Below are 22,889 nucleotides of genomic sequence, written 5' to 3'. Positions count from 1 at the left end.
GGTTCCAGTGTTGTTTATCCAAACTAAAGATGTTGCCGATTGCCAACACAGTGTTGTTTATCCAAACTGAAGGTATGTTGGCGGGAAAAAGGAAAATAATAATCTCAAGATATTTGAGAGGTTTCACGTAGAGTAAGAGTTTGCACAAGGTAGCTTTGTGTGTTGATTTGGAGGGGTTTTGAATGATGCACACCCCTCTTTATTTATATTAGTAATTCCCTCACGACCGAAGTAAAGTTCCATTCGGACTAGAATTGCTTAACCAAATCTGAATGGGTCTCGGCCAATCCTGGTTCATTTAGGACTCTGAATCAAGTTCCTTTATCATCTAGATTCAACCCTTGAATCTTAGCATCTATTCTTATTCGAAGCATAACTAGCCTTTGAGGATTCCTTGTTATAAAAGGATTCGGCCACTCTTCCTTATCCAGATGAAACCACTTCCTAATAGGATTCGGCCAAATCCCACTGGGCCAAGCTCTTGGTGAGAATATTCTCAACGCTTCTATTAGACCAAGAGTAATCATGGGCTCAGCCCAAAAACAATGGGGTGGGAAAATAAAGTTGGTGGAGAAATAGGATTGTGGGGTGGGTTTAGTAGCTCTCTAAAAGGAAATAAGCTCACTTTTTCGGATAAGGAAATAAAGAACCTGTTAAGATGGTCAAAATAAGAGCCATAAGGAAATTGCTCAGAAGAAGTTTGTGTAGGAAGATTCGAAGAACCATATTCTTTCTTGATTACACAGGCAGAAGTGCGTCATGGGAAGACAGCATGAGTCCAACTGGAAGACTACAACGCCGGTCCCTACTGAAATACTCAAAAATACTGAAAAAGAAGAGTTAAGAAAAGGCCATGAAACATGTCTGAACCTTCCATGACACATTAAAATCGACGAATCTTACCGCCTGTCGCTATCGTTATTGTGCGTCATGGGAATTTAGGAAGGTCTACAGGAAATTGTGTTTCTGATTCCTCCATATACTGTAATTGCCAGCAAGTTTCCGAAACTTAGCAAAAAAAAAAGAAATAAGGAAAAACCTGGCGCCGCCTATAAATAATTTGAGGACATGAAGCCAAGAGAGAAGCAAGAAAAGAGTGAAAGGGAGGTCAATTAGCATCCATAAATAGAAATTAGACATATAATGTCTGTGTCTGCGTGGGCTATCTTAAGAGAATGCTTTCCACTGAGTGTCTTAAGACACATTGATTGGATCTATCCAGTGGTAGTCGGTTCCATTTACTATCCTTACATCAAAATCAAATTCAGTGACTGTTCTGGAGAGCAGAGTCTAACGCACAGTGAAGCCTTCTTCGCCATTCACAACTACCTGAGGTCCAAAGCTTCCAAAGAAGCAAAGCGGCTGCGTGGTTACGTGAAGAAAAACCAGTCCCTTGTGCTTAGCATGGATCTTAAGGAAGAGGTTGCTGACGAGTTTCAAGGAGCCAAAGTATGGTGGGCTTTAGAGAAAACCATTGCTATGCAACATTTGACGCACCCTCCGGTTCCTTGTGAGAGATGGCACTACAAGCTCACTTTCCATAAGACGCACAGGGCTCTCATTGTTGGGCCTTATATCAAACATGTCATGAAAGAGGGCAATGCAACTAAGATGGGAAATCGGGAAAGGAAGCTTTATACCAACAACGGGGCACGTTGGAGCCATGTTATGTTTGAGCACCCTGCAACATTTAAGACACTAGCCATGGATCCGGTGATGAAGCAGGAGATTATGGATGATTTAATGGCATTCAGCAAAGCGGAAGAGTTTTATAAAAGCACTGGGAGGGCGTGGAAGCGAGGGTACCTCCTTTATGGCCCCCCGGGAATTGGGAAGTCCACCATGATTGCCGCCATGGCAAATCTTTTGGGCTACAATCTTTACGATCTTGAATTGACTTCAGTTAAGAACAACATCGAGCTGAGGAAGCTACTGCTTGAAACATCGAACAAGTCTGTTATTATGATTGAAGACATTGATTGTTCGTTTGATCTCACGGGGCAAAGGAGTAAGAAGAATGATAAAGTGATAGAGAAGGAAGATACAGGTGATGGAAAGGAAAAGGAAGCAAATATACTGAGCCATGTTACTCTTTCAGGGCTTCTGAATTTCATTGACGGGCTCTGGTCAGCCTATAAAGGAGAGAGGCTGATAGTCAGTTAGAGAGTTAGGCTTGTGTATAAATACATCATTGTAATAGCTTTGAGATTAAGAAAAGATTAATACAACAGCTTACAACTTCTCTCTAAAACCTTCTCTGTCTCTTTCTTTCTTTCTCTAGTTCTTGATTCTGATTGTAAGGATATAGACAGTGGCTAGGATCATGACAGTTGTCAAAAGATTATAACTCTTAGTTAGATAGTCAGTTAGAGAGTTAGGCTTGTGTATAAATACATCATTGTAATAGCTTTGAGATTAAGAAAAGATTAATACAACAGCTTACAACTTCTCTCTAAAACCTTCTCTGTCTCTTTCTTTCTCTCTCTAGTTCTTGATTCTGATTTCCTTCTACGATCTTCCCCTGTCTATATTAACATGGTATCACTCGCCATTGTTGCTTGCGCTGTGTTCTTCGATCCTTCAGCTGCTTCCGCTCATCTTCTTGTTCTGTGATTTGGTGTTGCCGATCGACTATTACCGTGTTCTTGGTTGATTCTTTGGTATCTTCTCTCTCTGTGATTTCTAGGGTTTCTGCATTGCCCGTTCTCTCTCTTTCTGCGACTATCGATTTGTGCACACCAGGTGTTTGTGATATTTCTTCTCTTCAATTTCTGTCTCAATACTGCAAATATGGTTACGGCATCTCAATTACAAATTCTCCAATCGCCTATTACTAGTCTTATCTCTACAATTTCTACCTCTGTGAATGTGAAGCTTGATGATTCTAATTACTTGAATTGGCATTTCCAAATGCAATTGCTACTTGAGGGGCACGGGATCATGAGATTTGTTGATGGTTCCACTCCTTGTCCATCTCGATATGTTCTTTCTAACTCTTCTGCTGTTGATGGTTCGAATTCGTCCACTCAATCTGAGAATGAAGATTATGTTGTTTGGAAGATGCATGATCGAGCTCTTATGCAGTTGATTACTGCAACTCTGTCTCCGGTTGCGCTTTCCTGTGCTATTGGAAGCACAAGTGCTTGTGATCTTTGGACCCGGTTACATGAACAATTTTCTGTTGTATCTCGGACTAGTGTTTTTCAACTCAAGTCGAATCTTCAAACCATCAAGAAAGGGACTGATTCTGTGTCTCAATATTTGCAGCGAATTAAGGAAGCTCGCGATTACTTGTCCGCGGCTGGTGTTCCTTTTGCAGATGAGGATATTGTTATTCTAGTCCTCAATGGATTACCTTCTGAGTATAATACATTTCGTAGTGTTATAAGGGGTCGTGAGAATGTTATTTCTCTCCAAGAATTTAGGGTGCAGCTTCTTGCTGAAGAATTGATTGTGGACAGTACTGCAAACTCTCATTTTTTGTCTGCCATGGTGGCTAGTAATTCTGCTCCCAAATCCCATCCATCTGGTGGTGCTCATTCGGGTTTTTTAGGTCCTCAGTCTGTTTCCTCTGGTGGATTTCGATCTTTTAGTTTCCACAAGAAGGGTAAAAGTAAACCTAATCAGGGCTATCGGTATTCTAATCCGAGTCCTAGACAGCAGTTTCCTAATCATGGTTCACCATCAGCACCTGTTTTCTCTGGAGTGCTAGGACCCTCACCTTCACAGTCTATTGGACACTCAACTATGCAGCAAGTGTCTTGTCAACTCTGTAATCAGTTTGGCCACACTGCTCCGTTTTGTAACTCCAAACAGTTGGAAAGACAAGGCTGTCAAATTTGTGGCAAGGCAAATCATACCACCTGGTATTGTTTTTTCAATGACAAAGGTCCCAACTTTGGTGGTCCACACTACTCTCAGATGTCTCGCCATGAGTATGCTCCTTCCGCACCTACTCAATCCAATATCCAGGCTCTGCACACAGTATCTTCTCCGTCCTCTTCAGTTCCTCCATCCCAGATTTGGCTTACTGACTCGGGCGCTACCAACCATATGACTGCCGATTTCAGCAATTTGTCCTTGGCATCTCCTTATCCCGCTACTGAGACTGTGCAAACTGCCAATGGTGAAGGTTTGAAAATTTCACACATTGGTAGCTCTATCATTCAAACACCTGTGAAACCACTCAAATTGAATTCCATTCTTTATGTGCCTCGGTTGTCTCAAAATTTGTTATCTGTTCATCGCATTTGTCTTGATAACAACTGTTGGTTAGTGTTTGATGCTTACTGTTTCTGGATCCAGGACAAAGCCACAGGGAGGGTCTTGTACAAAGGCCACTGCAGTAATGGACTATACCCCATTCCATCCCTTTCCAATCCATCCTTTCTTTCTCCAGGTCATTCTCCAGGGCATTTTAAAGCTTCTGCATTGCTTGGACAGCTTGTTAGCTCTAATCTTTGGCATAGTAGGTTAGGGCATCCTTCAAATACCACTGCCTCTATCATGCTTACTAAGTCTCATATTTCTTGTACAAAGGATATTGTTCCTATGCTCTGTCATAATTGTCTCGAGGGCAAGTTTACTAAACTGCCTTTTCAGTCTAGTGCACACAAATCTGTAATTCCTTTCGAAACTGTACACAGTGACCTTTGGGGTCCATCTCCCTGTAATTCCATTGATGGTTACAAGTATTATGTAACTCTCATTGATGAGTGCACTAGATATTGTTGGTTGTTTCCTCTTGTTAATAAATCAGATTTCTTTGACATCTTTGTTGGTTTCCATTCCTTTGTGCAAACTCAATTTTCTGCTTGTATTAAAACTTTGCAAACTGATGGTGGTGGTGAATATTGTAGCCATAAACTTCAAGTGTTTCTTACCAATAACGGTATTCTTCACCATAGATCATGTCCCTATACTCCGGAACAAAATGGCTTGGCCGAAAGAAAACATAGACACATTGTTGAGACCACTGTAACTTTGTTACAATCTGCCAAATTACCCTCCTCCTTCTGGACTTTTGCTTGCCAAACTGCTGTCTACCTGATTAATCGCATGCCTACATCAGTTTTGAATAATTGTTCACCATTTGAAAAACTTTTTGGTACTCCTCCTCTTTTGACTCATCTTAAGGTGTTTGGGTGTTCTTGCTTTCCTCTATTACGACCTTATATTCATAATAAATTACAAGCTAAGACCAAAGAGTGTGTATTTCTTGGGTATGCCTCAAAGTATAAGGGGTTCATTTGTTTTGATGTGTTACAAGGTAGGTTCTACATTTCTAGACATGTCGTGTTTGATGAGTCTAAATTTCCCTACTGTCACCTGTCTGCATCACCACAGTCCACACCTGTGCCATCACCTATCTCTCGGCCTTACTCCCCACTTCCAGTTCCTACTATGGACAATGTCCTAGTTCATTCACCCACACCCCCACCTAGTACTTCCTCCTCAGTTTCCCCTATGTCCTCCTCTTCCTCACCTATTTTATCATCCTCTCTACCTACTGAGCAATCCCCTTCCCCAACCCGTATCTCTTCTCAGTCCATTACTGTTCCTGCAAGTTCTATTTCTCCACTCCCTGTGGACTCTGAATTTAGTCCGAACTTACTTCCAGTGGTGTTACCAATTGCTCCACTTAATATGCATCCTATGCAAACTAGAAGTAAGAATGGAATCATTAAGAAGAAGGCCTTTCTCAGTCAAGTGGCTGCATCTTCTGATGTTGATTTATCTTTGGTGGAACCTGCAACATATAAATCTGCAATGAAGATACCTGTGTGGTCCAAAGCAATGCAGGAAGAGGTTGATGCATTGCATAACCAACACACTTGGAGTCTTGTACAGTTGCCTCCTCACAAGAACCTTGTTGACTGTAAGTGGGTTTTCAAACTCAAAAAGCACTCCGATGGGACAGTGGCTCGGCATAAAGCTCGCCTTGTTGCTAAAGGGTTCAGTCAAGAGCCTGGTTTGGACTATGGTGAAACCTTTAGTCCCGTGGTTAAACCAACCACTGTCAGGTTAGTTCTAGCCTTGGCAGCTCACTTCAATTGGACTCTTAGACAGTTGGATGTCAAGAATGCGTTTTTGCATGGTTTGTTAAATGAAGAAGTGTACATGGCTCAACCTCCTGGTTTTGGCGATCCTGCACATCCTGATTTGGTTTGTAAATTGCACAAGTCTCTATATGGATTGAAACAGGCGCCTAGAGCCTGGAATGACAGGTTTACCACCTTTCTTCCCTCTCTTGGTTTTCAATCCACATATGCTGATTCTTCTTTATTTGTTAAGCTTGCTGGCAGTGACATTGTGGTACTCCTCCTCTATGTCGATGATATTATTCTTACTGGCAGTTCTCAGTCAGCTATTCAACAAGTGATTACCTCTTTAACTTCTGAGTTTGACATCAAGGACTTGGGGGATCTTCATTATTTTTTGGGCATTCAAGTTCTCAAAACTGCTACGGGATTATTTTTGTCTCAGTCCAAATATATACTGGACTTGTTGCAGCGAGTTGAGATGGTTGATTGTAAGCCATGTGATACCCCTTGTTTGCCTTACCATCGGTTGGTTAAAGATGATGGCACTCCCTACAATAATCCAACAGCATATCGAAGTATAGTTGGAGCCTTACAATATCTCACCTTCACTCGACCGGACATTGCATTCTCAGTTCATCAAGTCTGCCAGTTTATGCAATCTCCAATGGTGTCGCATTTTACTGCTGTCAAGAGGATTTTGAGGTATCTCAAGGGGACACTGTCTGCTGGCATCTCTTATACTCGAGGAGATTTACTACTGAAGGCATTTAGTGATGCCGATTGGGCTGGTGATCCCAATGATAGGCGTTCTACCACTGGTTTGGTTGTCTTCTTCGGCAATAACCCTATTTCTTGGTCCTCCAAGAAACAACCCACTGTTTCTCGTTCCTCGACGGAAGCCGAATACAGAGCTCTGTCTACTACATCCGCTGAACTTGATTGGATTCAACAACTCCTGGCATTTATGCATGTCAAGTCTGCTGTTCCTCCTGTTCTCTTCTGTGACAATCTGTCTGCCATAGCTTTGTCCTTTAATCCGGTTCAACACCAACGCACGAAGCATATTGAGATCGATGTACACTTTGTGCGTGAACGGGTTGCTAAGAAGCAACTTTGTGTTCAGTTTGTCTCCTCTCGGGAACAATTTGCAGATATTTTAACTAAGGGCCTTAGTGCTCCTCTTTTTAAGTCTCATTGTTTCAACCTCATGATCGGATCATCCCCTCATGAGTTTGAGGGGGCATGTAAGGATATAGACAGTGGCTAGGATCATGACAGTTGTCAAAAGATTATAACTCTTAGTTAGATAGTCAGTTAGAGAGTTAGGCTTGTGTATAAATACATCATTGTAATAGCTTTGAGATTAAGAAAAGATTAATACAACAGCTTACAACTTCTCTCTAAAACCTTCTCTGTCTCTTTCTTTCTCTCTCTAGTTCTTGATTCTGATTTCCTTCTACGATCTTCCCCTGTCTATATTAACAGTATTCACCACCAACTATGTGGAGAAACTCGATGCTGCACTTACTCGAAAAGGAAGGTTGGACAAGCACATAGAACTATCATACTGCACCTTTGAAGCATACAAGGTGCTGGCTAGAAACTACCTTAAACTTGAATCACACCATCTATTCCCCGCGATTTGTGAGTTGCTGGGGGAAACTAATGTGGTTCCAGCAGATGTTGCGGAGCATTTGATGCCCAAGACACTTTCTCGGAACGTTGACCTCTGCCTGCAGAACCTGATCCAAGCTCTCAAGAAGGAGAAAGAGAACGGAAAGTTAATAGCCGAGGAAGAAAGGAAAGACGGAAACAATCAGCTGAAGAGGAAGTGCTTGACAAGCACACAAGATCATTTGATAGAAGATAAAAAGAGAGCCAAAAATTAGGAAAAGCATCGGATCCTCTAATACTATGTTTGTATGTTAGTGTGATGTTTGTGTACTCAATTTCCCACCGCTGAATTATAAGCTGTGAGCAGATTAGTATTAGTGAATAAGCTATGTGTCTAATGAACAAGACTCGGCTGCTGAAAATTCAGCAGCCAAGTTAATTCCGTGTCTAATTATGTATTCACTTGTGCTTAAGATTGCCTAGTGTAAGGCCATAAGTGTCATGTGTAATGATCCTAGCTATTAACTAGATGAGTGGCTGTGATCAGCTTCTAGAGTGTGATAGTTTTATTCTCCTCCTTTTCACGTTTTGTGGGGACAAGGAAAAGCAATCAAAAGAAAAGGCAATCACTCAAGATAATCTTCCTCTGTGATTTGCAGAGTGAAAGGAATAGCCACTTTCCTTTTCTTCTGTGCTTTTACCTTCTTTTGTTTTCTTCTTCCAAATTAACAGTTCATAGAACCGTCTTTTTCAACTTACACTAACATCCACCTTGTATACTTTCCTTATCTTTTCTGTACAAGCGGTATGAGGAAATGAGGCAACCAAACTCAGAATCCCGAGTTCAATGAAATTTGACACTAAAATATTCTTTTTTTTTTGCTTTTTAATTAATTAAATAAATTTATGTGTCCGATTCTCACAAGTGCTGACACAAGTGCTGGGAATTTCGAAAAATTTATCTACTGTGAGTGCCTTGAGAAAGCATCCATTGTCACCCTCTAAAAACTTTCATGTCCAATACTAAGCATTTAGCCATTCTCCAAATCTCTTCAGAAAGCGGGTCAGACGTATCGCCCGACGAAAATGGATGCAACCACCACCAACCAGTGTCCCCCCAGCTAAACCTAACTTCCTCACTTCCCTATCTCTCATCCCTTTTCGTATTTTCGTCACCATTTCCCAGTCCCCTCCCCTTTCTCAGCATACTAGTTCGACATCTGCACGTAAGCATCAGACTCCGTCGGTTCCAATCCCATCAGCGCGTCTGACGGTCTCTCACCCATCTCTACGTTCCCGTGTATCCTGCATGCCCCGAGCAGGCTTTGCAGCAACGAAAACCCTAGTTGGCCTGGGATTTGACTGATCAACTTCATGAATCGTTCGGCCTTCTTCCACCCAAGAAACTACATATCGTTCATGTACTGAAACACCAATTTTGCATCTTTAGTATCCTCACACTTTGAATATGTCGAGATCAATACATTAAAAATCAAAACATGCCTTCCGTGTCCTGATTTTATAGTCACGCCATATATATGTTTCCCGAGTCCTAAATTTTGCTCATAACCGTAAGTCGAAACTGCACTAGTAAATGGGACATGGTCTAACTCCATCCCTTCTCTCATCATCCAAAATCTTGTTGAAAATTGTTTCAGCGATAAAGAGACAGAACTAACATTCATCAACTTAGTTCGACAAAAAAAATGTTAATCAATTCAAACACAAAGATGTGACAAGTCATCATTTGAGAATTCGTACATGAAGTCACAAAAAACCTTCAAATTCATACAAACAAACAAGTAGAAATTTATTTCTTATTGTGCTGTTGTCCAAATATTAACTGCTATAATATTGATCATCATTGGAACTCTTTTCAATGGGATCATTATTTAAGAGCATATATTTAATTAATATATGTAAATTGTAACTTCATCAACAGCAAGTGGTCGTGCCGGAGTGGTTATCGGGCATGACTAGAAATCATGTGGGCTCTGCCCGCGCAGGTTCGAATCCTGCCGACCACGTGTTTTTTGTTTGACCACGTTTTTTTGTTTTTATCGAGTCCAATCCAATCCTAAGTATCAAACACGGCCTTGGTTACCTAACAACGTCATATGTCAAATATGGTGATAAAGATTACTTTTGATATGGTGGACAATTATCATAATTTTGGATTAGTTATGCACAGATGATGACCGTCTCTGTACAACAAGCATCGACCATGGATAGGTTGATCGGAAACTTCCAAATCCCGGCTGGATCTCTCACCGTATTCTTTATAGCCATCATGATCACTCTCGGTTTCAACGACCGCGTCATCATGCCTCTTATGAAGAAACGCGAAGGCCGGCCATGTACAAAATTAATGTTATGAAATTAGGCTGTGAATTTGGACCGCGCATACAAAACGTTATTTCTAAATGATAAGACTCCCTTCTTTCTGCTTGCAATGCAACCATACAGGTTTCACCCATCTGCAGAAAATGGCAATAGGGCTTGTGTTAGCAACTTTTGGGATGAGAGCAGCACAATGTGCGAGGAAGAGGTTGGCCGTGGCGAAAGCCAACGGAGGATTGAATCCTCTGCCTATTAGGGTTTTCTTCTTGCTCCCACAGTTCTTGCTCGTGGGTTATGGTAATGCTTTCATGCCCACCGGGCAGCTTGATTTCTTCATAACGGAATCGCCCACGGGGGTGAAAACTATGAGGACAGGCCTCTTCCTCGGTACCTTATCCTTCGGTTTCTTCTTCAGTAGCCTCCGGGTTTGGATTGTGAATAAGGTGACAGGAGGCAAAAATGGCGGATGGCTTGCAAAAACCATAAATCAGGGCAGGCTCGATTGTTTCTACGGACTTTTGACCATTCTCGTTGTCGGAGAGTTCGAAATTTAGGTTATTACACCCATTTTTCTTTCTGCATTCTCCCCGGAATTGAAGTTCAGGGAGTAATATACGAACACCTGTTTTCCGTCTATGGGAACAAGCAGTATGTAGCACTGAATGTCCTGAAAGAAAACCCAGCAACAATTTGAGAAGAAATCCCGAATCCATCCATTTCTGTGAATGAAATAACACCGCCTTTTTCGACCAATTTATGGCCGGAAGTCCACAGCTATCAAAGAAATGGAAGATGCAAGAAATTCTAGAACTACAGCTACAAAATTGGTGTTCAACCAAACCAAAATTTGACAAGCATTCAACCGAGTAGAGGCAAAATACAAGAACAAACTGGCATAAATAACACACTAAGAATAAGGCACATTAACATTGATATACTCAATAAGTTTAAGCTCTCCTCGTAAACTAAATTACGAGTCTGAAAACATTTATAATTTCGCACGGCGATGATCAAACACAAACCCCCCCCCCCCCCCCCGGTAATTGAAATTGACGCAGCTAAATTGAACTATTGGATATAAAAATAAAGAGTAAGTAAACCAGAACCGTCTAACACCACATACCCCCAAACAATAGCTGCTAACTGTGACCAATTAACAAGCTTTCCATTTCCTTCCTCGATTATCTTTGATCTAATTCGCTATCTTCATCTTTCTCACATACAATGTTTAAGTTATCTGTTAGAAAATCAATCCTCAGTCTCACTCTTCTTTCCGTTCCCTTCCCCGTCTCTCTCCTCCAACAACCTACCGGCCTCCACATTGTCCTGCTGTGACTTCCTTTGCGCCTCGGCTGCCTTAAGCCCCTGCAATTTGGCATGATTGTAATACGCAACCCCGCCAAACGCAATCAGGTACCCGATCAAATTGATGGGTGTCACCATATCCTTGATCACCGACCATGAAAACGCAATCAAAAGCCAATCTTTGACAACCCCAGCAACATTCATAGTCAAAGCTGAGGTCTTCCCCACCAACAGAAACACAGCCAGATTCAAAGCGAAAGCGCACACCGAATTCGTCCCGAAAATCACAAAATCAAAGTGAAAACTCGAGCTCTCCCTCAACACCGGCAGCTCAACAATGACCCACGGCACGCACAAGAACACGAAACAACACGGCGCAACATAATACAGCGAAGTAATCGGATTCAAACTAATACCCTTTGCATTAAGTAGAATCTGAATCAGAACCAACCTTGTGGCCTCGAACGCCACGGCCAACAGCTGCAATGTAACTCCCCAGGAGTTAAATTTGGCTTCCCCGTACGCCGCGATAGCGACGCCGACGGAAATGGAGACCATGTTGAGCATGGTGTCGCTCTTGAAAGCGTCCTTCTTGAAGGCGACGCCGATGGAGTAGACGGCGACCGGCATAAGGGCCTTGAGCATCTGGATGAAGGAGACGGAGAGGAAGATGTAGGCGGAATTGGAGAACCAGAGGGAGAGGGCGTAGAGGGCGCCGATGGGGACGACCGACTTGAGGTAGAGGTCGCGGGAGATGGAGACGGCGTCGACGAGGCGGAAGACGCGGACGAGGAGGAAGGCGAGGGAGGAGCAGAAGGCCATGTGGATCATGGTGAGGGAGATCGGAAACGGCCAGTTGTACATTTTCCGGTCGAGGATGTACTTGTTGTAGACGATGACGGTGAAGGAGAGGAAGATCCAAATTCCGACGTAGGCGTAGGAGAGGAGGACCTTCTTCACCACCCCCTCTGAAAGCGCCATTTTTTTGGGAATCTGAAAACCCGAACCCTAATTTGGGGGTCTGATTAGATTGGATCTGAAGTCTGAAAACTCAAACCCTAGATTTGGGCTCGCAGAGGACTGGGATTTAAATAAGGAGGAGACTCTCTCTCTCTTAAAAAATGTGTGTCTTTCTCTCTCTAAGATGTGTCAGTGCGGAAGGGAGAGTGGTGGAGGAGGAGTAACAGTTGGATTAGAACTTGGGCTTTTGTAATCTCTGTGGGATATGGGTATTTTTGTAATTTAGCATGTGTTAGGTATTCGTTGACTAAAATAATGTGAAATTTAATCTAACTTTTTATTTTTTATTGGTTTTTCGCAAATGGGAATTTGGTATTTTGGAACAATTAAATTAAATACTATAACAAAAAATGGTAATTTATTTCATCGCCTGCCAGAATTAGCCGATGTGAATGCCGGTAATCAACAATACTTACCAAAGAAAGATATTGTACCATAGTGAGTGTTAGAAATACGCCCGGTATATGAAATATAATAATATAAAAGAAATGCTAATGATATTCTCTTAAATCAAACTGAATTCTGGGCTAAATGCTATTTTTTAGGTTTCATTCCCTCTCAAACCCAACCCAACCTAACACATGCTAAATGTGTGGATTAAAAACTAAAAGTCAAACAAAAGTCAAATCTAAATGTGTGGGTTAAAAGCTAAAAGTAAAACAAAAGTCAAATTCCTCCCAGGATTTAGCCTAGAAAATGGTGTGGACATCACCAGCGGGACCCCACTCACATGGGCATGTCTCCCAAGATTTATTGAATCAAACGACTGAGATCGAATATAATCAAATCTAACTATAAAAAAAAAAGATATAATAGTCCAAATTTAAATTCAACGGCTAAAATAATTAAAAAAATTATTTAACTCAAAATTCACCCAAATTTAGTGATTTTTCAATATTTATCGAAATTTAAATATTTTTAGGTTAAAATGTTCATAAAATTAAATTATGATAGCATACATAATTTTTTTTAAATTACTTTAAAAGAAAAAATTAGCCTAAACTTATTCTTTAATAATCTCGGGCTAAAAAATCTAGGTCAGAAGGGTTGAAGTAGAAAAACTGTTTCTGGGCTAAAACCTACATTTTCTAGGCTAAAAATTTTAGATTTTAGCTTAAGGGTTGGAGATGGTATTAAAGTAAGATTTTTTATAGACTCCCGGTCACATCATAGTTTAACATTAATCACGTGCTAACATTATAAAATATTGTGTCAAAACATGAGGTGTCAAAGAGTTCATCAAGAGTCTTATTTTTTAGAAAGTCTCCTTATCAATCTCACAATACAATTGGTTGAAAACTTAAAAAATTTCAACCAATTGTATTATAACCCTTAAGATACCTACCTGTATTTCCAACACACTAGTGTTTCCTATGTATTGGAATTTCTAGACCGTTAAAATTTTAATCAATGATGCAACGACCAAAACCAAATTTCTTAGTTTTAAATTCCCTTCTCAATTTTTTGCAAGACAATTCAGTTACACTACCATTATATTTTTCAGATTAAGGACCTTTGAAAGGGATTAAGAGGTGTGTTGACTAAGAAGTTGGGCAAATAAAAAGACTGAATTAGGTCGCTCGCAATCAAGGGCGAAGATCCAGGTCAGGAAGAGGAAGATGGTGACACCCGTCTTCTTCCCCCTTGCGTGGGTTGAAAGGGTGGTTCTCATGCCGACTACTCAAAGGTGCATTCAGCCATATTTGACTCCTTTACAATAACATTTGTTTCCTAGACCGTCTTTGACGGTGCAAAACTTTCCTGCAACTAAGACGTTATGGTAAAGTATTGGTACATTAAAGCTATTTATTCACTCCACATCACGGAAATTAATTATAATTCTCTCTTTCATAGTTGTTCTCTTTAAATGGTGATTATCTCTACCAACGCTATTGGAACTAATTTTCTAAAATTTAAACACATAACAGTGTGTGACGAACTTAATATACAGCTGCCTTGTGATCTAGACATGAGTATATTCCATGATATGTTCTTGAAGTTGACATCAAATGGGCCTTTGGATTGCAAATTGTGTATGCCCAGAGTAGGGACTGGGCCAAAAGTATGAAAGGAGCCCAAGATATTAATAGTCCACTTGCTTTGGGCTGTCACTCTAAGGAGAGAAAAAAAACCACTAATGGGATATGATTGCAAAAGAAAAAAAAACAAATAGAAAAAATGAAAATTGTTTCATTGTTTGAGAAGTTACAAAAAGACAATTATAATGGTTAACATTAGGCTGTACAATTTATTGCATGATTTGTTAATTGATAGGAAATAATACGAAAATAATAGGTGTTGGGTTGAGCCCAAGATTTTAATAGTCCACTTGCTTTGGGCTGTCACTCCAAGGAGAGAGAAAAACCACTAATGGGATATGATTGCAAAAGAAAAAAAAAAACAAATAGAAAAAATGAAAATTGTTTCATTGTTTGAGAAGTTACGCAAACACAATTATAATGGTTAAGATTAGATTGGACAATTTATTGTCCGATTTGTTAATCGATAGGAAATAATATGAAAATAATAGGTGTTGGGTTAACCCGTTAATGAAACGGGTCATTATCGGATGACACGTTAAGAACATGTTAAAGAATCGGGTTGTCATCAAATCTTCATCAGATCTCCCGTTAAGATAACAGGTGTGACACGTAAGTGATATGAACATGACTTGTTTGTAAGGTTTAGACATTAGATATGATAATTTCTTGCATAATTTATTAACCTAACACGAAACTACACGACATAATAATGAGTCAAGTCGTTATCCAGTCACCTGTTAAAAATCCGTTAAAATAACATGTTTGATACGACAACATGTATGACACAATAACAACATGAATACAACCCGTTTCCAAGGTCTTGTTAGAAAGTTCAAAATTTCATTGCTGTTACACTGGCCGGGCGCCGTGAGGCATTTTCAGGCGATGGATTCTATTTGCACATGCGAAGTTCAAATTTTCTTCAAAAAAAAAAAAAAAAAAAAAGGCCATGTATAATCAATCATGATTGAAACCAAAGTCCAATGCATGAATAAATACAGCCATGATGTGTGCCCCCACATAATAGGGGACAAAGATTTCTTTTACAGCTAATTTAGCTCTTTTCTCCAATCTGGCCATTCATTCACATCCGCGTGTTGATTCTTCTTTTAAAGTAACACGGTCCTAAAAAGTCATGCCTGATAAATTTATTTGTAACGAAAATGTTTCTGTGTCGCTATTTCGTTAATCACACTCTTCATTTGTATTAAATTATTTTACTTAATAGTACGTAACTGGGTTAATGTATCATTTATTCTCTGCAAAAGGGGAACAATTGGTAGTTTCATTATGATAATCCACTATTTCAGGAATCGAAAAGACTCATCGAGACAATTCAGCGTAGTGTCAGGAATCGAATTTAAGACATGTCGTGTGAAGTACGAGCTTAAAATTCGTTCCAACCATTGGACAATCCCTTAATAATTGTGTTAAAATATCTTTAAGATGACATATAATATTGCATAAAAAATGTAATATTAAATTAAATACCGTTACAGTGACGTTCCAAACGACAAAGTCGGCTTTAAAGGTGGACTCACCACAGACCTCACTGCCGAAAATCACTCATGAAAAGAGTATTCTATTACTGCATTCCCACTGCAACCACATTCCCTCAGAATCTCATTGTTTATACACACTAAACAGAAAAATTAATCACTTACCAAATTGTGTCCATTCATTCCGTGAACCCCACCAACCAACCACCTCTCGCTCTCTCTCTCTCTCTCTCTCTCATCAGTACAGATCCCTCTCCAGGCGCACAACCCCATATCCTCAGCCGCCGAAACCAAAACCCCCCAAATGAAAAAGCTTCCATTTTTCCTCACCTTCTCAGCTGATTAAATCTTGGGTTCTTCTTCTTGTTACTTGCTGTGAGCTTGGTCGCCGGCAACAATGGATACCAACAAGCCACAGAAGAAGAAGAAATGGTTTTTACCCTTGGTGGTTTCACTTCTTCTCTCCACCCTGCTAATCTTCATTACTGTTTTTACCTCTTCCAGCTCGTCTTCCGCATTATTTTACCGACCCCGTGTGAAAAAACACCTCCCACATTTCGTGGAATCGAAGCTAAAGATTTCGGAAACTTCCAAAAACCCAGTTCCCAGATTGGCCTACTTGATCTCCGGCTCCGTCGGCGACGGCGGCAGCTTGAAGCGGACGCTGAAAGCGCTGTACCATCCGAGGAATCAGTACGCAGTGCATTTGGACCTGGAGGCGTCGGCGGAGGAGCGGCTGGACTTGGCGAGATTTGTGAAGGAGGAGCCATTGTTTGCCAAGCTGGGGAATGTCAGGGCGGTGGTGAGGGCCAATTTGGTGACGTACAGAGGGCCGACGATGGTCACCAATACGCTGCACGCGGCGGCGATTTTGTTGAAGGAGGGTGGCGAGTGGGATTGGTTTATCAATTTGAGTGCTTCTGATTATCCTTTGGTGACGCAAGATGGTAAATTTTTGGCCTTTCTGATTCTTTTACTGCTATTTTTTCTGCTTTTGGGTAATTTATGACTATTTTTTTAATTTGTTGCTAATTTTGGTTATGCATTGGACTTTGCTATATTTTCTGTATTCTTGCGTTGGATTTCTTGGTTTCTCAGGCTTATTTTGGCAGGTGCAAAGCAGTTTGTATAACTTATTATTTCCGCTTTTAGTTTTGGCAGACGTGGGTTAGGCCAGTTGGCGAGGATAATGTTTCTGCTATTTCCTTTCTCCGTAAATTAGGGTAATAGAAAATTATATCACTTTGTCCAAAAAAGTTTGTTACCGCTTCTGCTCATTGCTAACTGTACTGAAAAGCATTCGGATACCGCTATTGTTCTGTAATACAAAGAAGAGAGAGTGAGGGAGGGGCGAGGGTGGGTTTAGTCTTTGTAGTTTTGTTTGTGATATCCGGCATTCATGCAATCTGTTACTTTCCGTGCTGATTTCTTATCGTTGAATTTAGAGTCGGGGTTAAATGATTAAGCTGCATCGTCATATCCTAACGCCTTGATTTACGCGTTTGTCTAACAGATCTGCTTCATGTCTTGTCATCCATTCCAAGAAATCTTAATTTCATTGAGCATACCAGTGACATTGGCTGGAAGGAGTACGTGGCTCATCTCCCCTCCTTTTGTAGTAGTTAGTTGGACACACTAAGTGTGCAAAGTTGTATATAACTGCTCCTAAAAGGTTTAAATTGCATGAATCCCACAGGGATCAGAGGGCAAAGCCCGTTATAATTGATCCGGGGCTGTATAGCCGGCAAAAATCAGATGTATTCTGGATCTCACAGAAGAGGAGCGTGCCGACTGCATATAAGCTGTTTACAGGTGAAAATCTCTGCTTCCACTGCTTCTCATTTGAGCATGTATCTGGTTCAAGATCTGTAACGTGTTGTATCTTACGCTTTCAAAGTAGAAAGTGCGCTGCTTATATTGTTCTTTAACATAAGTTACATGGCAGCTGCCTTCTAAAAGTTTACGAATCTTAGTCACTATATCCGAACGCACCCTCCATACATATAACTTATAGCTGATTCTGGATTCTGCTCAATAATTTCCTCAGGGTCTGCTTGGATGATGCTCTCCCGTCCTTTTATCGAATATATTTTATGGGGCTGGGACAATCTGCCAAGGACAGTCCTTATGTATTATGCCAACTTTCTCTCTTCACCAGAAGGGTATTTCCACACTGTCATCTGCAACGCTGAGGAGTTTCGGAACACTACTGTGAACCATGATCTCCACTTCATATCATGGGACAACCCCCCAAAACAACATCCACATTTCCTCATCATGGATGACTTCCAGCGCATGGTAGACAGTAATGCGCCCTTCGCCAGGAAATTTGGGAGGAATGAGTCAGTTCTTGACAAGATCGACTCTGAGCTTTTAGGCTGCAATGCCAATGGATATGTGCCAGGTGGATGGTTCAGTACTCAAGCAAATGGAAGTGCGACAGTTCCAGATTACAGTTTAAAAAACATCACCACTCTTAGGCCGGGTCTTGGTGCTCAAAGGCTAAAGCGCCTCGTCACCAGTTTGATATCTGCCGAGGATTTTCATGCGAAGCAATGCACCTGACACCCAAAACAGTGGGTAAACTACTATGTTAGTCTTATAAGTTATACCTAGTAAGCGATGTCGACGATTGATCTTAGTTCATAGTAATAATGGCTGACAAGGGCATATTAGCAGGCTATATGTACTTAGTGGGGAAGAGAAGTTCATAGCTACAATCATATATATAATTTTATATATATATATATATATATATATGTATGTATTTCTGCATTACCAGCTTATCATATATGGTAATGTTCAATACAATATTCTTCTAGTTGAAAAGCTGAAGGTGTACTGTAATGCATTATTCAATTTACATAATGATGAGTGTTTTTGAGTCATGCTTGTTTAGTTTTGTGGAAGCAGGTTCGAGAATTGAACAATTGCAGGTTAATATGTTTCATACTTTCTGTAAATTAACCGGTAAAATATATTCATTCATCTTTGCATTAAATTATGCAAAATAAAATAACAGAGTTACATAAAATTATGAAAAATAAAATGGATACCTCCTCAAATATCCTCAAAATTCACCATTTTACGAAAGGAGTTGAGCATGTTAACCATTTCTTCTGCTTGTGGATGACAAAGATCACCAACAAAGAATTCTTCGGCCGCGCCATTTACCTCTATCACACTGGAACCAGGTTTCTTCTTCATTCCCGCTTCATAGATCATATTTCTGACTCTATTCGCCTCCAAGTCCCAGCCAGCTTCCTTGTACACATTATACGAAAGAACATGAATGCCACAGTCGGCTGCTCCCATATCTGCAAGCTTCTTCCAAGTTCTGTTGCCAATTTCAACATTCCCATGAACTCTACATGCAGCCAGTAATGCTCCCCACACGTTGGCATCCCCCCCTTCCTAGCCCTCCCATCTTGTCCTCTATAAATTTCTCAACTTCCTCCACCATGCCTGCTCTAGTCAATAGGTCAACAATGCAAGCGTCATGTTCAAGCCCAGGTTTAACCCCGTAAAGGGTCTCCATTTGATGAAACAATTCAAGGCCCTTGTCAACCGTTTTTGCATGTGTGCAAGCCAAGAGAACGACAACAAATGTGGTCTCTGTGGGTTGTATCCTATCTAAAACCATTTTATTGAAGAGTTCAAGTGATTTCAATGCATCCCCATTAATTGCAACTCCAGCGATCATAACATTCCACGCTTTAGCATCCTTGTTAAGAATGCCCTCAAAACGTAATGCTACTTCCACATATCCGCATTTCGAGTACATATCAACCAGAGCAGTGCCCAATCTCGTGTTCAATTCAAGCTTGCACCTTTTAGCATGGGAGTGCACCCACAGTCCTTGTGCGACCACACCGAGATGAGCAGAGGCAGTCAGAACAATAACAAGAACTGACTCATTAGGCTTTGTGCTTGCTTCTTGCATTTGCCTAAATAAAGAAAGCACCTCCATGAAGTCGTTCACTCGATAATACGCATCCATCATCGCACTCCAAGATATGGTGTTTCTTTCCGGCATTTCGTCAAATAAAGCTCGGGCATTCTCAACATTCTCTGTCTTCCCATACCCGTCAATCATTGTTGTCCACACTACCACATCCCTGTTAGGACTTTTATCAAACACCATCTTTGCAGTTTCCATATCATAGATTACGGCATAAAACTGAATCAGCGAGCTAATAACAAAAGGGTCATCACCATACCCGAACTGAATCACATGGCCATGAACTAATCGACCACTGAGCTTCAAATTCAGTGCGAGAATCGTGCACGCTTTAATCAACGGCGGAAAAGTGTAGTTATTCGAAACAAACCCATAATTCAACATGTCTAAATAGCACGAAATGGCGGGAACCGGCGAGTGCGACTGAACATATCCTCTGATCATGGTGTTCTACATGAAGATGTTGCGGTGGTTATGGTGGTGCTTGAAAATTGAGCACGCGTAGGATAAAAAGGAGACATCTTTGGAGGTTGCTGCCGCGGAGAGAAGCGGAGCAATGGCGTACAGGTTTTCAGGTAGACGGCATGTAAGGATGTGGGCGTGGATTTGCTTGAGCTGGTTTAGGGTTTTGCATTTTTGTGGGAAAGAAACAAGGCCGTTGCTTCTAACGGTTTTCTGAATCATGTAAATTGGCGGGTTACCCCTTTGGGCGGTCCCAAGAAGAGCCTGGAGACATAGGGTGTTTACAATTACACCTTGGTTCAAATAATTATGTTCTTGCACTTAGTACTATAATCTAATAGTATTTCTATTCACTTGTAAATGAGAAGTTTTAGGTTTGATTATAATCGATGGTGAATTTGAATTACATTATTGTTAACCCACTCTCATCCTCTTAATGTAGATAATATCGTTTGTTAAAAAAAAATAATCACTCTTCACTTGTAAGGGAGATGTGTTAAATTTGATTCTCACTAATTGCGAATTTGAATCACATTACTAATCCATTGTGAGACTTAGCTCACTCCTCAACCCCTTTAATGTAGATAATATCGTTTGTTCAAATTAATAATAATAATCACGGTCTTCACTTGTAAGTAAAAGGTCTTAGGTTCGATTTTTGCTAAAGGCGAATTTGAACCACATTATTATTAGTCCATTGTGAGGCTAAGCTCATCCCCTCCCCTTAATGTAGAAATTTCGTTTGTTCCAAAAAAAAATAAAAAAGTCAAAGTATATTTCAAAGTTATTTTTAAATTGTTAAAACATAGAAGTTTTTAAAATCAAATTACATTTTAGCCCTTCAAGTTTGGGTTCAATTGCAACTCCATACAACATCTTTAAAATATTTCAATTTCATACATTTAGTTATTATTTCATTTCAATTTCATACAACAGTAAGAAAACACATAAAACGAGGTAGACTCAGTGCACGAAAATTGCAACATGCAAAACAAGGCAATCTCAACACACGAAAAAAATTGGCATGCAAAACGAGCCGGGCAAGGCGCACGAAAAATGAGACAGGTTGGTGCATGCAAAACGAGGCAAACTGACGCATGCAAAACGATGCGAGCCCAGGCACATTGTTGCCCGCATGAAGAATGGTGTCAGGGTGGAGCATGTATAAGCCACTGTCCATATGGGATAAGGTTTAGTTTTAATCTCACGGGTCAACTATTGTTGCATGTATAAACGAATTGTGTCAAAGGTAGGGCGTTTATAAGGGGTATGGTTTAGTTTTAATCTCATGTGTTTGTCATGGTTTGTTGTATGGAACATAGGTGCCAGGGGTAAGGCATTTATAGGGGGTGTGTTTGGTTTTAATTCTAGGGGTCGACTGTTGTTGCTTGTGTAGGAATAGGGCATTTATAGGCCGTTATCAATAAGGGGTATGGTTTCATTTTAATCTCAAGGGTCAACTATAGTTAGCCAGACAAAGCATTGTTGCTTGGGGTAGGCATATTATAAGTCATTATTAACCATGATAGGATTTGCACTAAAGTCATAAGTTGTAATAGAGTAACCTCTGTTTAAAGGAAAAAAAACATTTCTCCATTGTGATGTGCGGGGAAAAAAATTTGAATGCGTCGGGCAATGAAACGCGCCGAACTCAGGGTGTTATTATTAACACGCCCCTAAACACTTGAACTCAGGGTGTTACTATTCACATGCCACTAAACATTAAACCTCATGGGCATCCATGCCCTCCACTGCTTTTACTGCGGCTTGAACATTCTAGTGAGAATAAGTTTGGGCTTAGGCGTGAGTTAGGATTGCGTCTAAATCATTAATTTTATTTATTTAAAGTTTTATCTTTTTATTTTTGTTAAATTTTTGTCTTACCCATACCACAACACGAAACTATCATCTTGATGTTCTACAAAATGTATTTTTGGTGAAATTTTTTTTATAATCCATGTCAAAAAAATTTGAAAATAAGGATACAAATATAAAAGGTATTTGAATCTAAATAAAGTAATGCACTAAGAAAAAGAAATTCGATGGAAAAAGAAAAAGAAAAAGAAAAAGGCGGGGGGGGGGGGGGGGGGGGGGGGGAATGTTACGATCGATACTTTGATCCCGATCTTTCCTGAAGGGAATTGCTATAGTACTAGCGATTGTAACAAATTACAATCGCTAGAAAACTAGCAATTGTACTCAGTTAAAGTCGCTATCTTCGTACCGATCCCCCTCTTTTCAATTTTTTTCTTTTTATTTATTTGATTTTATTTTATTTATCTCATCATAACTACAAATTATCATATTCATGTTCTTCAAAATATATTATCCCACGCTAAATCTATTATAATTAATATTTAAACACTTAAAATTAATGATTTAAAACCTAAATTTAAAGATACTCTCGTATTTTCAACTTGAAAAAATCAATAAAAAAATAGTTTCAGGACCTAATAAACAGTATCACGTCCAAAGGTCTTCCAATATTTTCTTTAACTCCGACGCAAATATGACATCCCACATCGCTCAGGGGAGTGATCCTTATATGTATATTCTCATCCCTACCTAGCACGAGGCCTTTTGGGAGCTCACTGGCTTCGGG

General features: G+C 40.3%; 4 protein-coding genes, 1 non-coding gene and 1 pseudogene across 5 annotated transcripts; 4 read left to right on the top strand and 2 right to left on the bottom strand.

Moving 5' to 3' along the window:
• The first annotated feature begins 1,075 nt into the window (after window positions 1-1,075).
• Window positions 1,076-8,290, top strand: LOC137749028 (AAA-ATPase At3g28510-like). The gene is made up of 2 exons (XM_068489211.1): window positions 1,076-2,158; window positions 7,530-8,290. The coding sequence occupies exons 1-2, from the start codon at window positions 1,144-1,146 to the stop codon at window positions 7,931-7,933; spliced, it is 1,419 nt and encodes a 472-aa protein (XP_068345312.1). The 5' UTR covers window positions 1,076-1,143; the 3' UTR covers window positions 7,934-8,290.
• A 1,313-nt stretch (window positions 8,291-9,603) lies between these two features.
• TRNAS-AGA (transfer RNA serine (anticodon AGA)) lies at window positions 9,604-9,685 on the top strand. Its single transcript has one exon. It is a non-coding gene; the product is annotated as a tRNA-Ser (tRNA).
• A 197-nt stretch (window positions 9,686-9,882) lies between these two features.
• Window positions 9,883-10,552, top strand: LOC137746897 (protein NRT1/ PTR FAMILY 6.2-like). The gene is made up of 2 exons (XM_068486914.1): window positions 9,883-10,015; window positions 10,125-10,552. The coding sequence occupies exons 1-2, from the start codon at window positions 9,883-9,885 to the stop codon at window positions 10,550-10,552; spliced, it is 561 nt and encodes a 186-aa protein (XP_068343015.1).
• A 324-nt stretch (window positions 10,553-10,876) lies between these two features.
• LOC137746804 (probable sugar phosphate/phosphate translocator At4g32390) lies at window positions 10,877-12,470 on the bottom strand. Its single transcript, XM_068486813.1, has one exon. It carries the CDS (start codon window positions 12,282-12,284, stop codon window positions 11,247-11,249), a length of 1,038 nt encoding a protein of 345 aa, XP_068342914.1. The 5' UTR covers window positions 12,285-12,470; the 3' UTR covers window positions 10,877-11,246.
• Window positions 12,471-15,957: 3,487 nt separating this feature from the next.
• On the top strand, window positions 15,958-18,753 carry LOC137747204 (beta-glucuronosyltransferase GlcAT14B-like). The gene is made up of 4 exons (XM_068487267.1): window positions 15,958-16,811; window positions 17,378-17,453; window positions 17,561-17,676; window positions 17,912-18,753. Exons 1-4 carry the CDS (start codon window positions 16,262-16,264, stop codon window positions 18,427-18,429), a joined length of 1,260 nt encoding a protein of 419 aa, XP_068343368.1. The 5' UTR covers window positions 15,958-16,261; the 3' UTR covers window positions 18,430-18,753.
• Window positions 18,754-18,838: 85 nt separating this feature from the next.
• Window positions 18,839-20,509, bottom strand: LOC137746497 (pentatricopeptide repeat-containing protein At5g66520-like; annotated as a pseudogene).
• Between the last annotated feature and the right edge of the window lie 2,380 nt (window positions 20,510-22,889).

Source organism: Pyrus communis, chromosome 10 (genome assembly GCF_963583255.1).
Source record: "Pyrus communis chromosome 10, drPyrComm1.1, whole genome shotgun sequence".
Classification (NCBI taxonomy): domain Eukaryota; kingdom Viridiplantae; phylum Streptophyta; class Magnoliopsida; order Rosales; family Rosaceae; genus Pyrus; species Pyrus communis.
The sequence above is the reverse complement of the archived record's forward strand: the minus strand, read 5'-3'. Positions and strand labels throughout refer to the sequence as shown.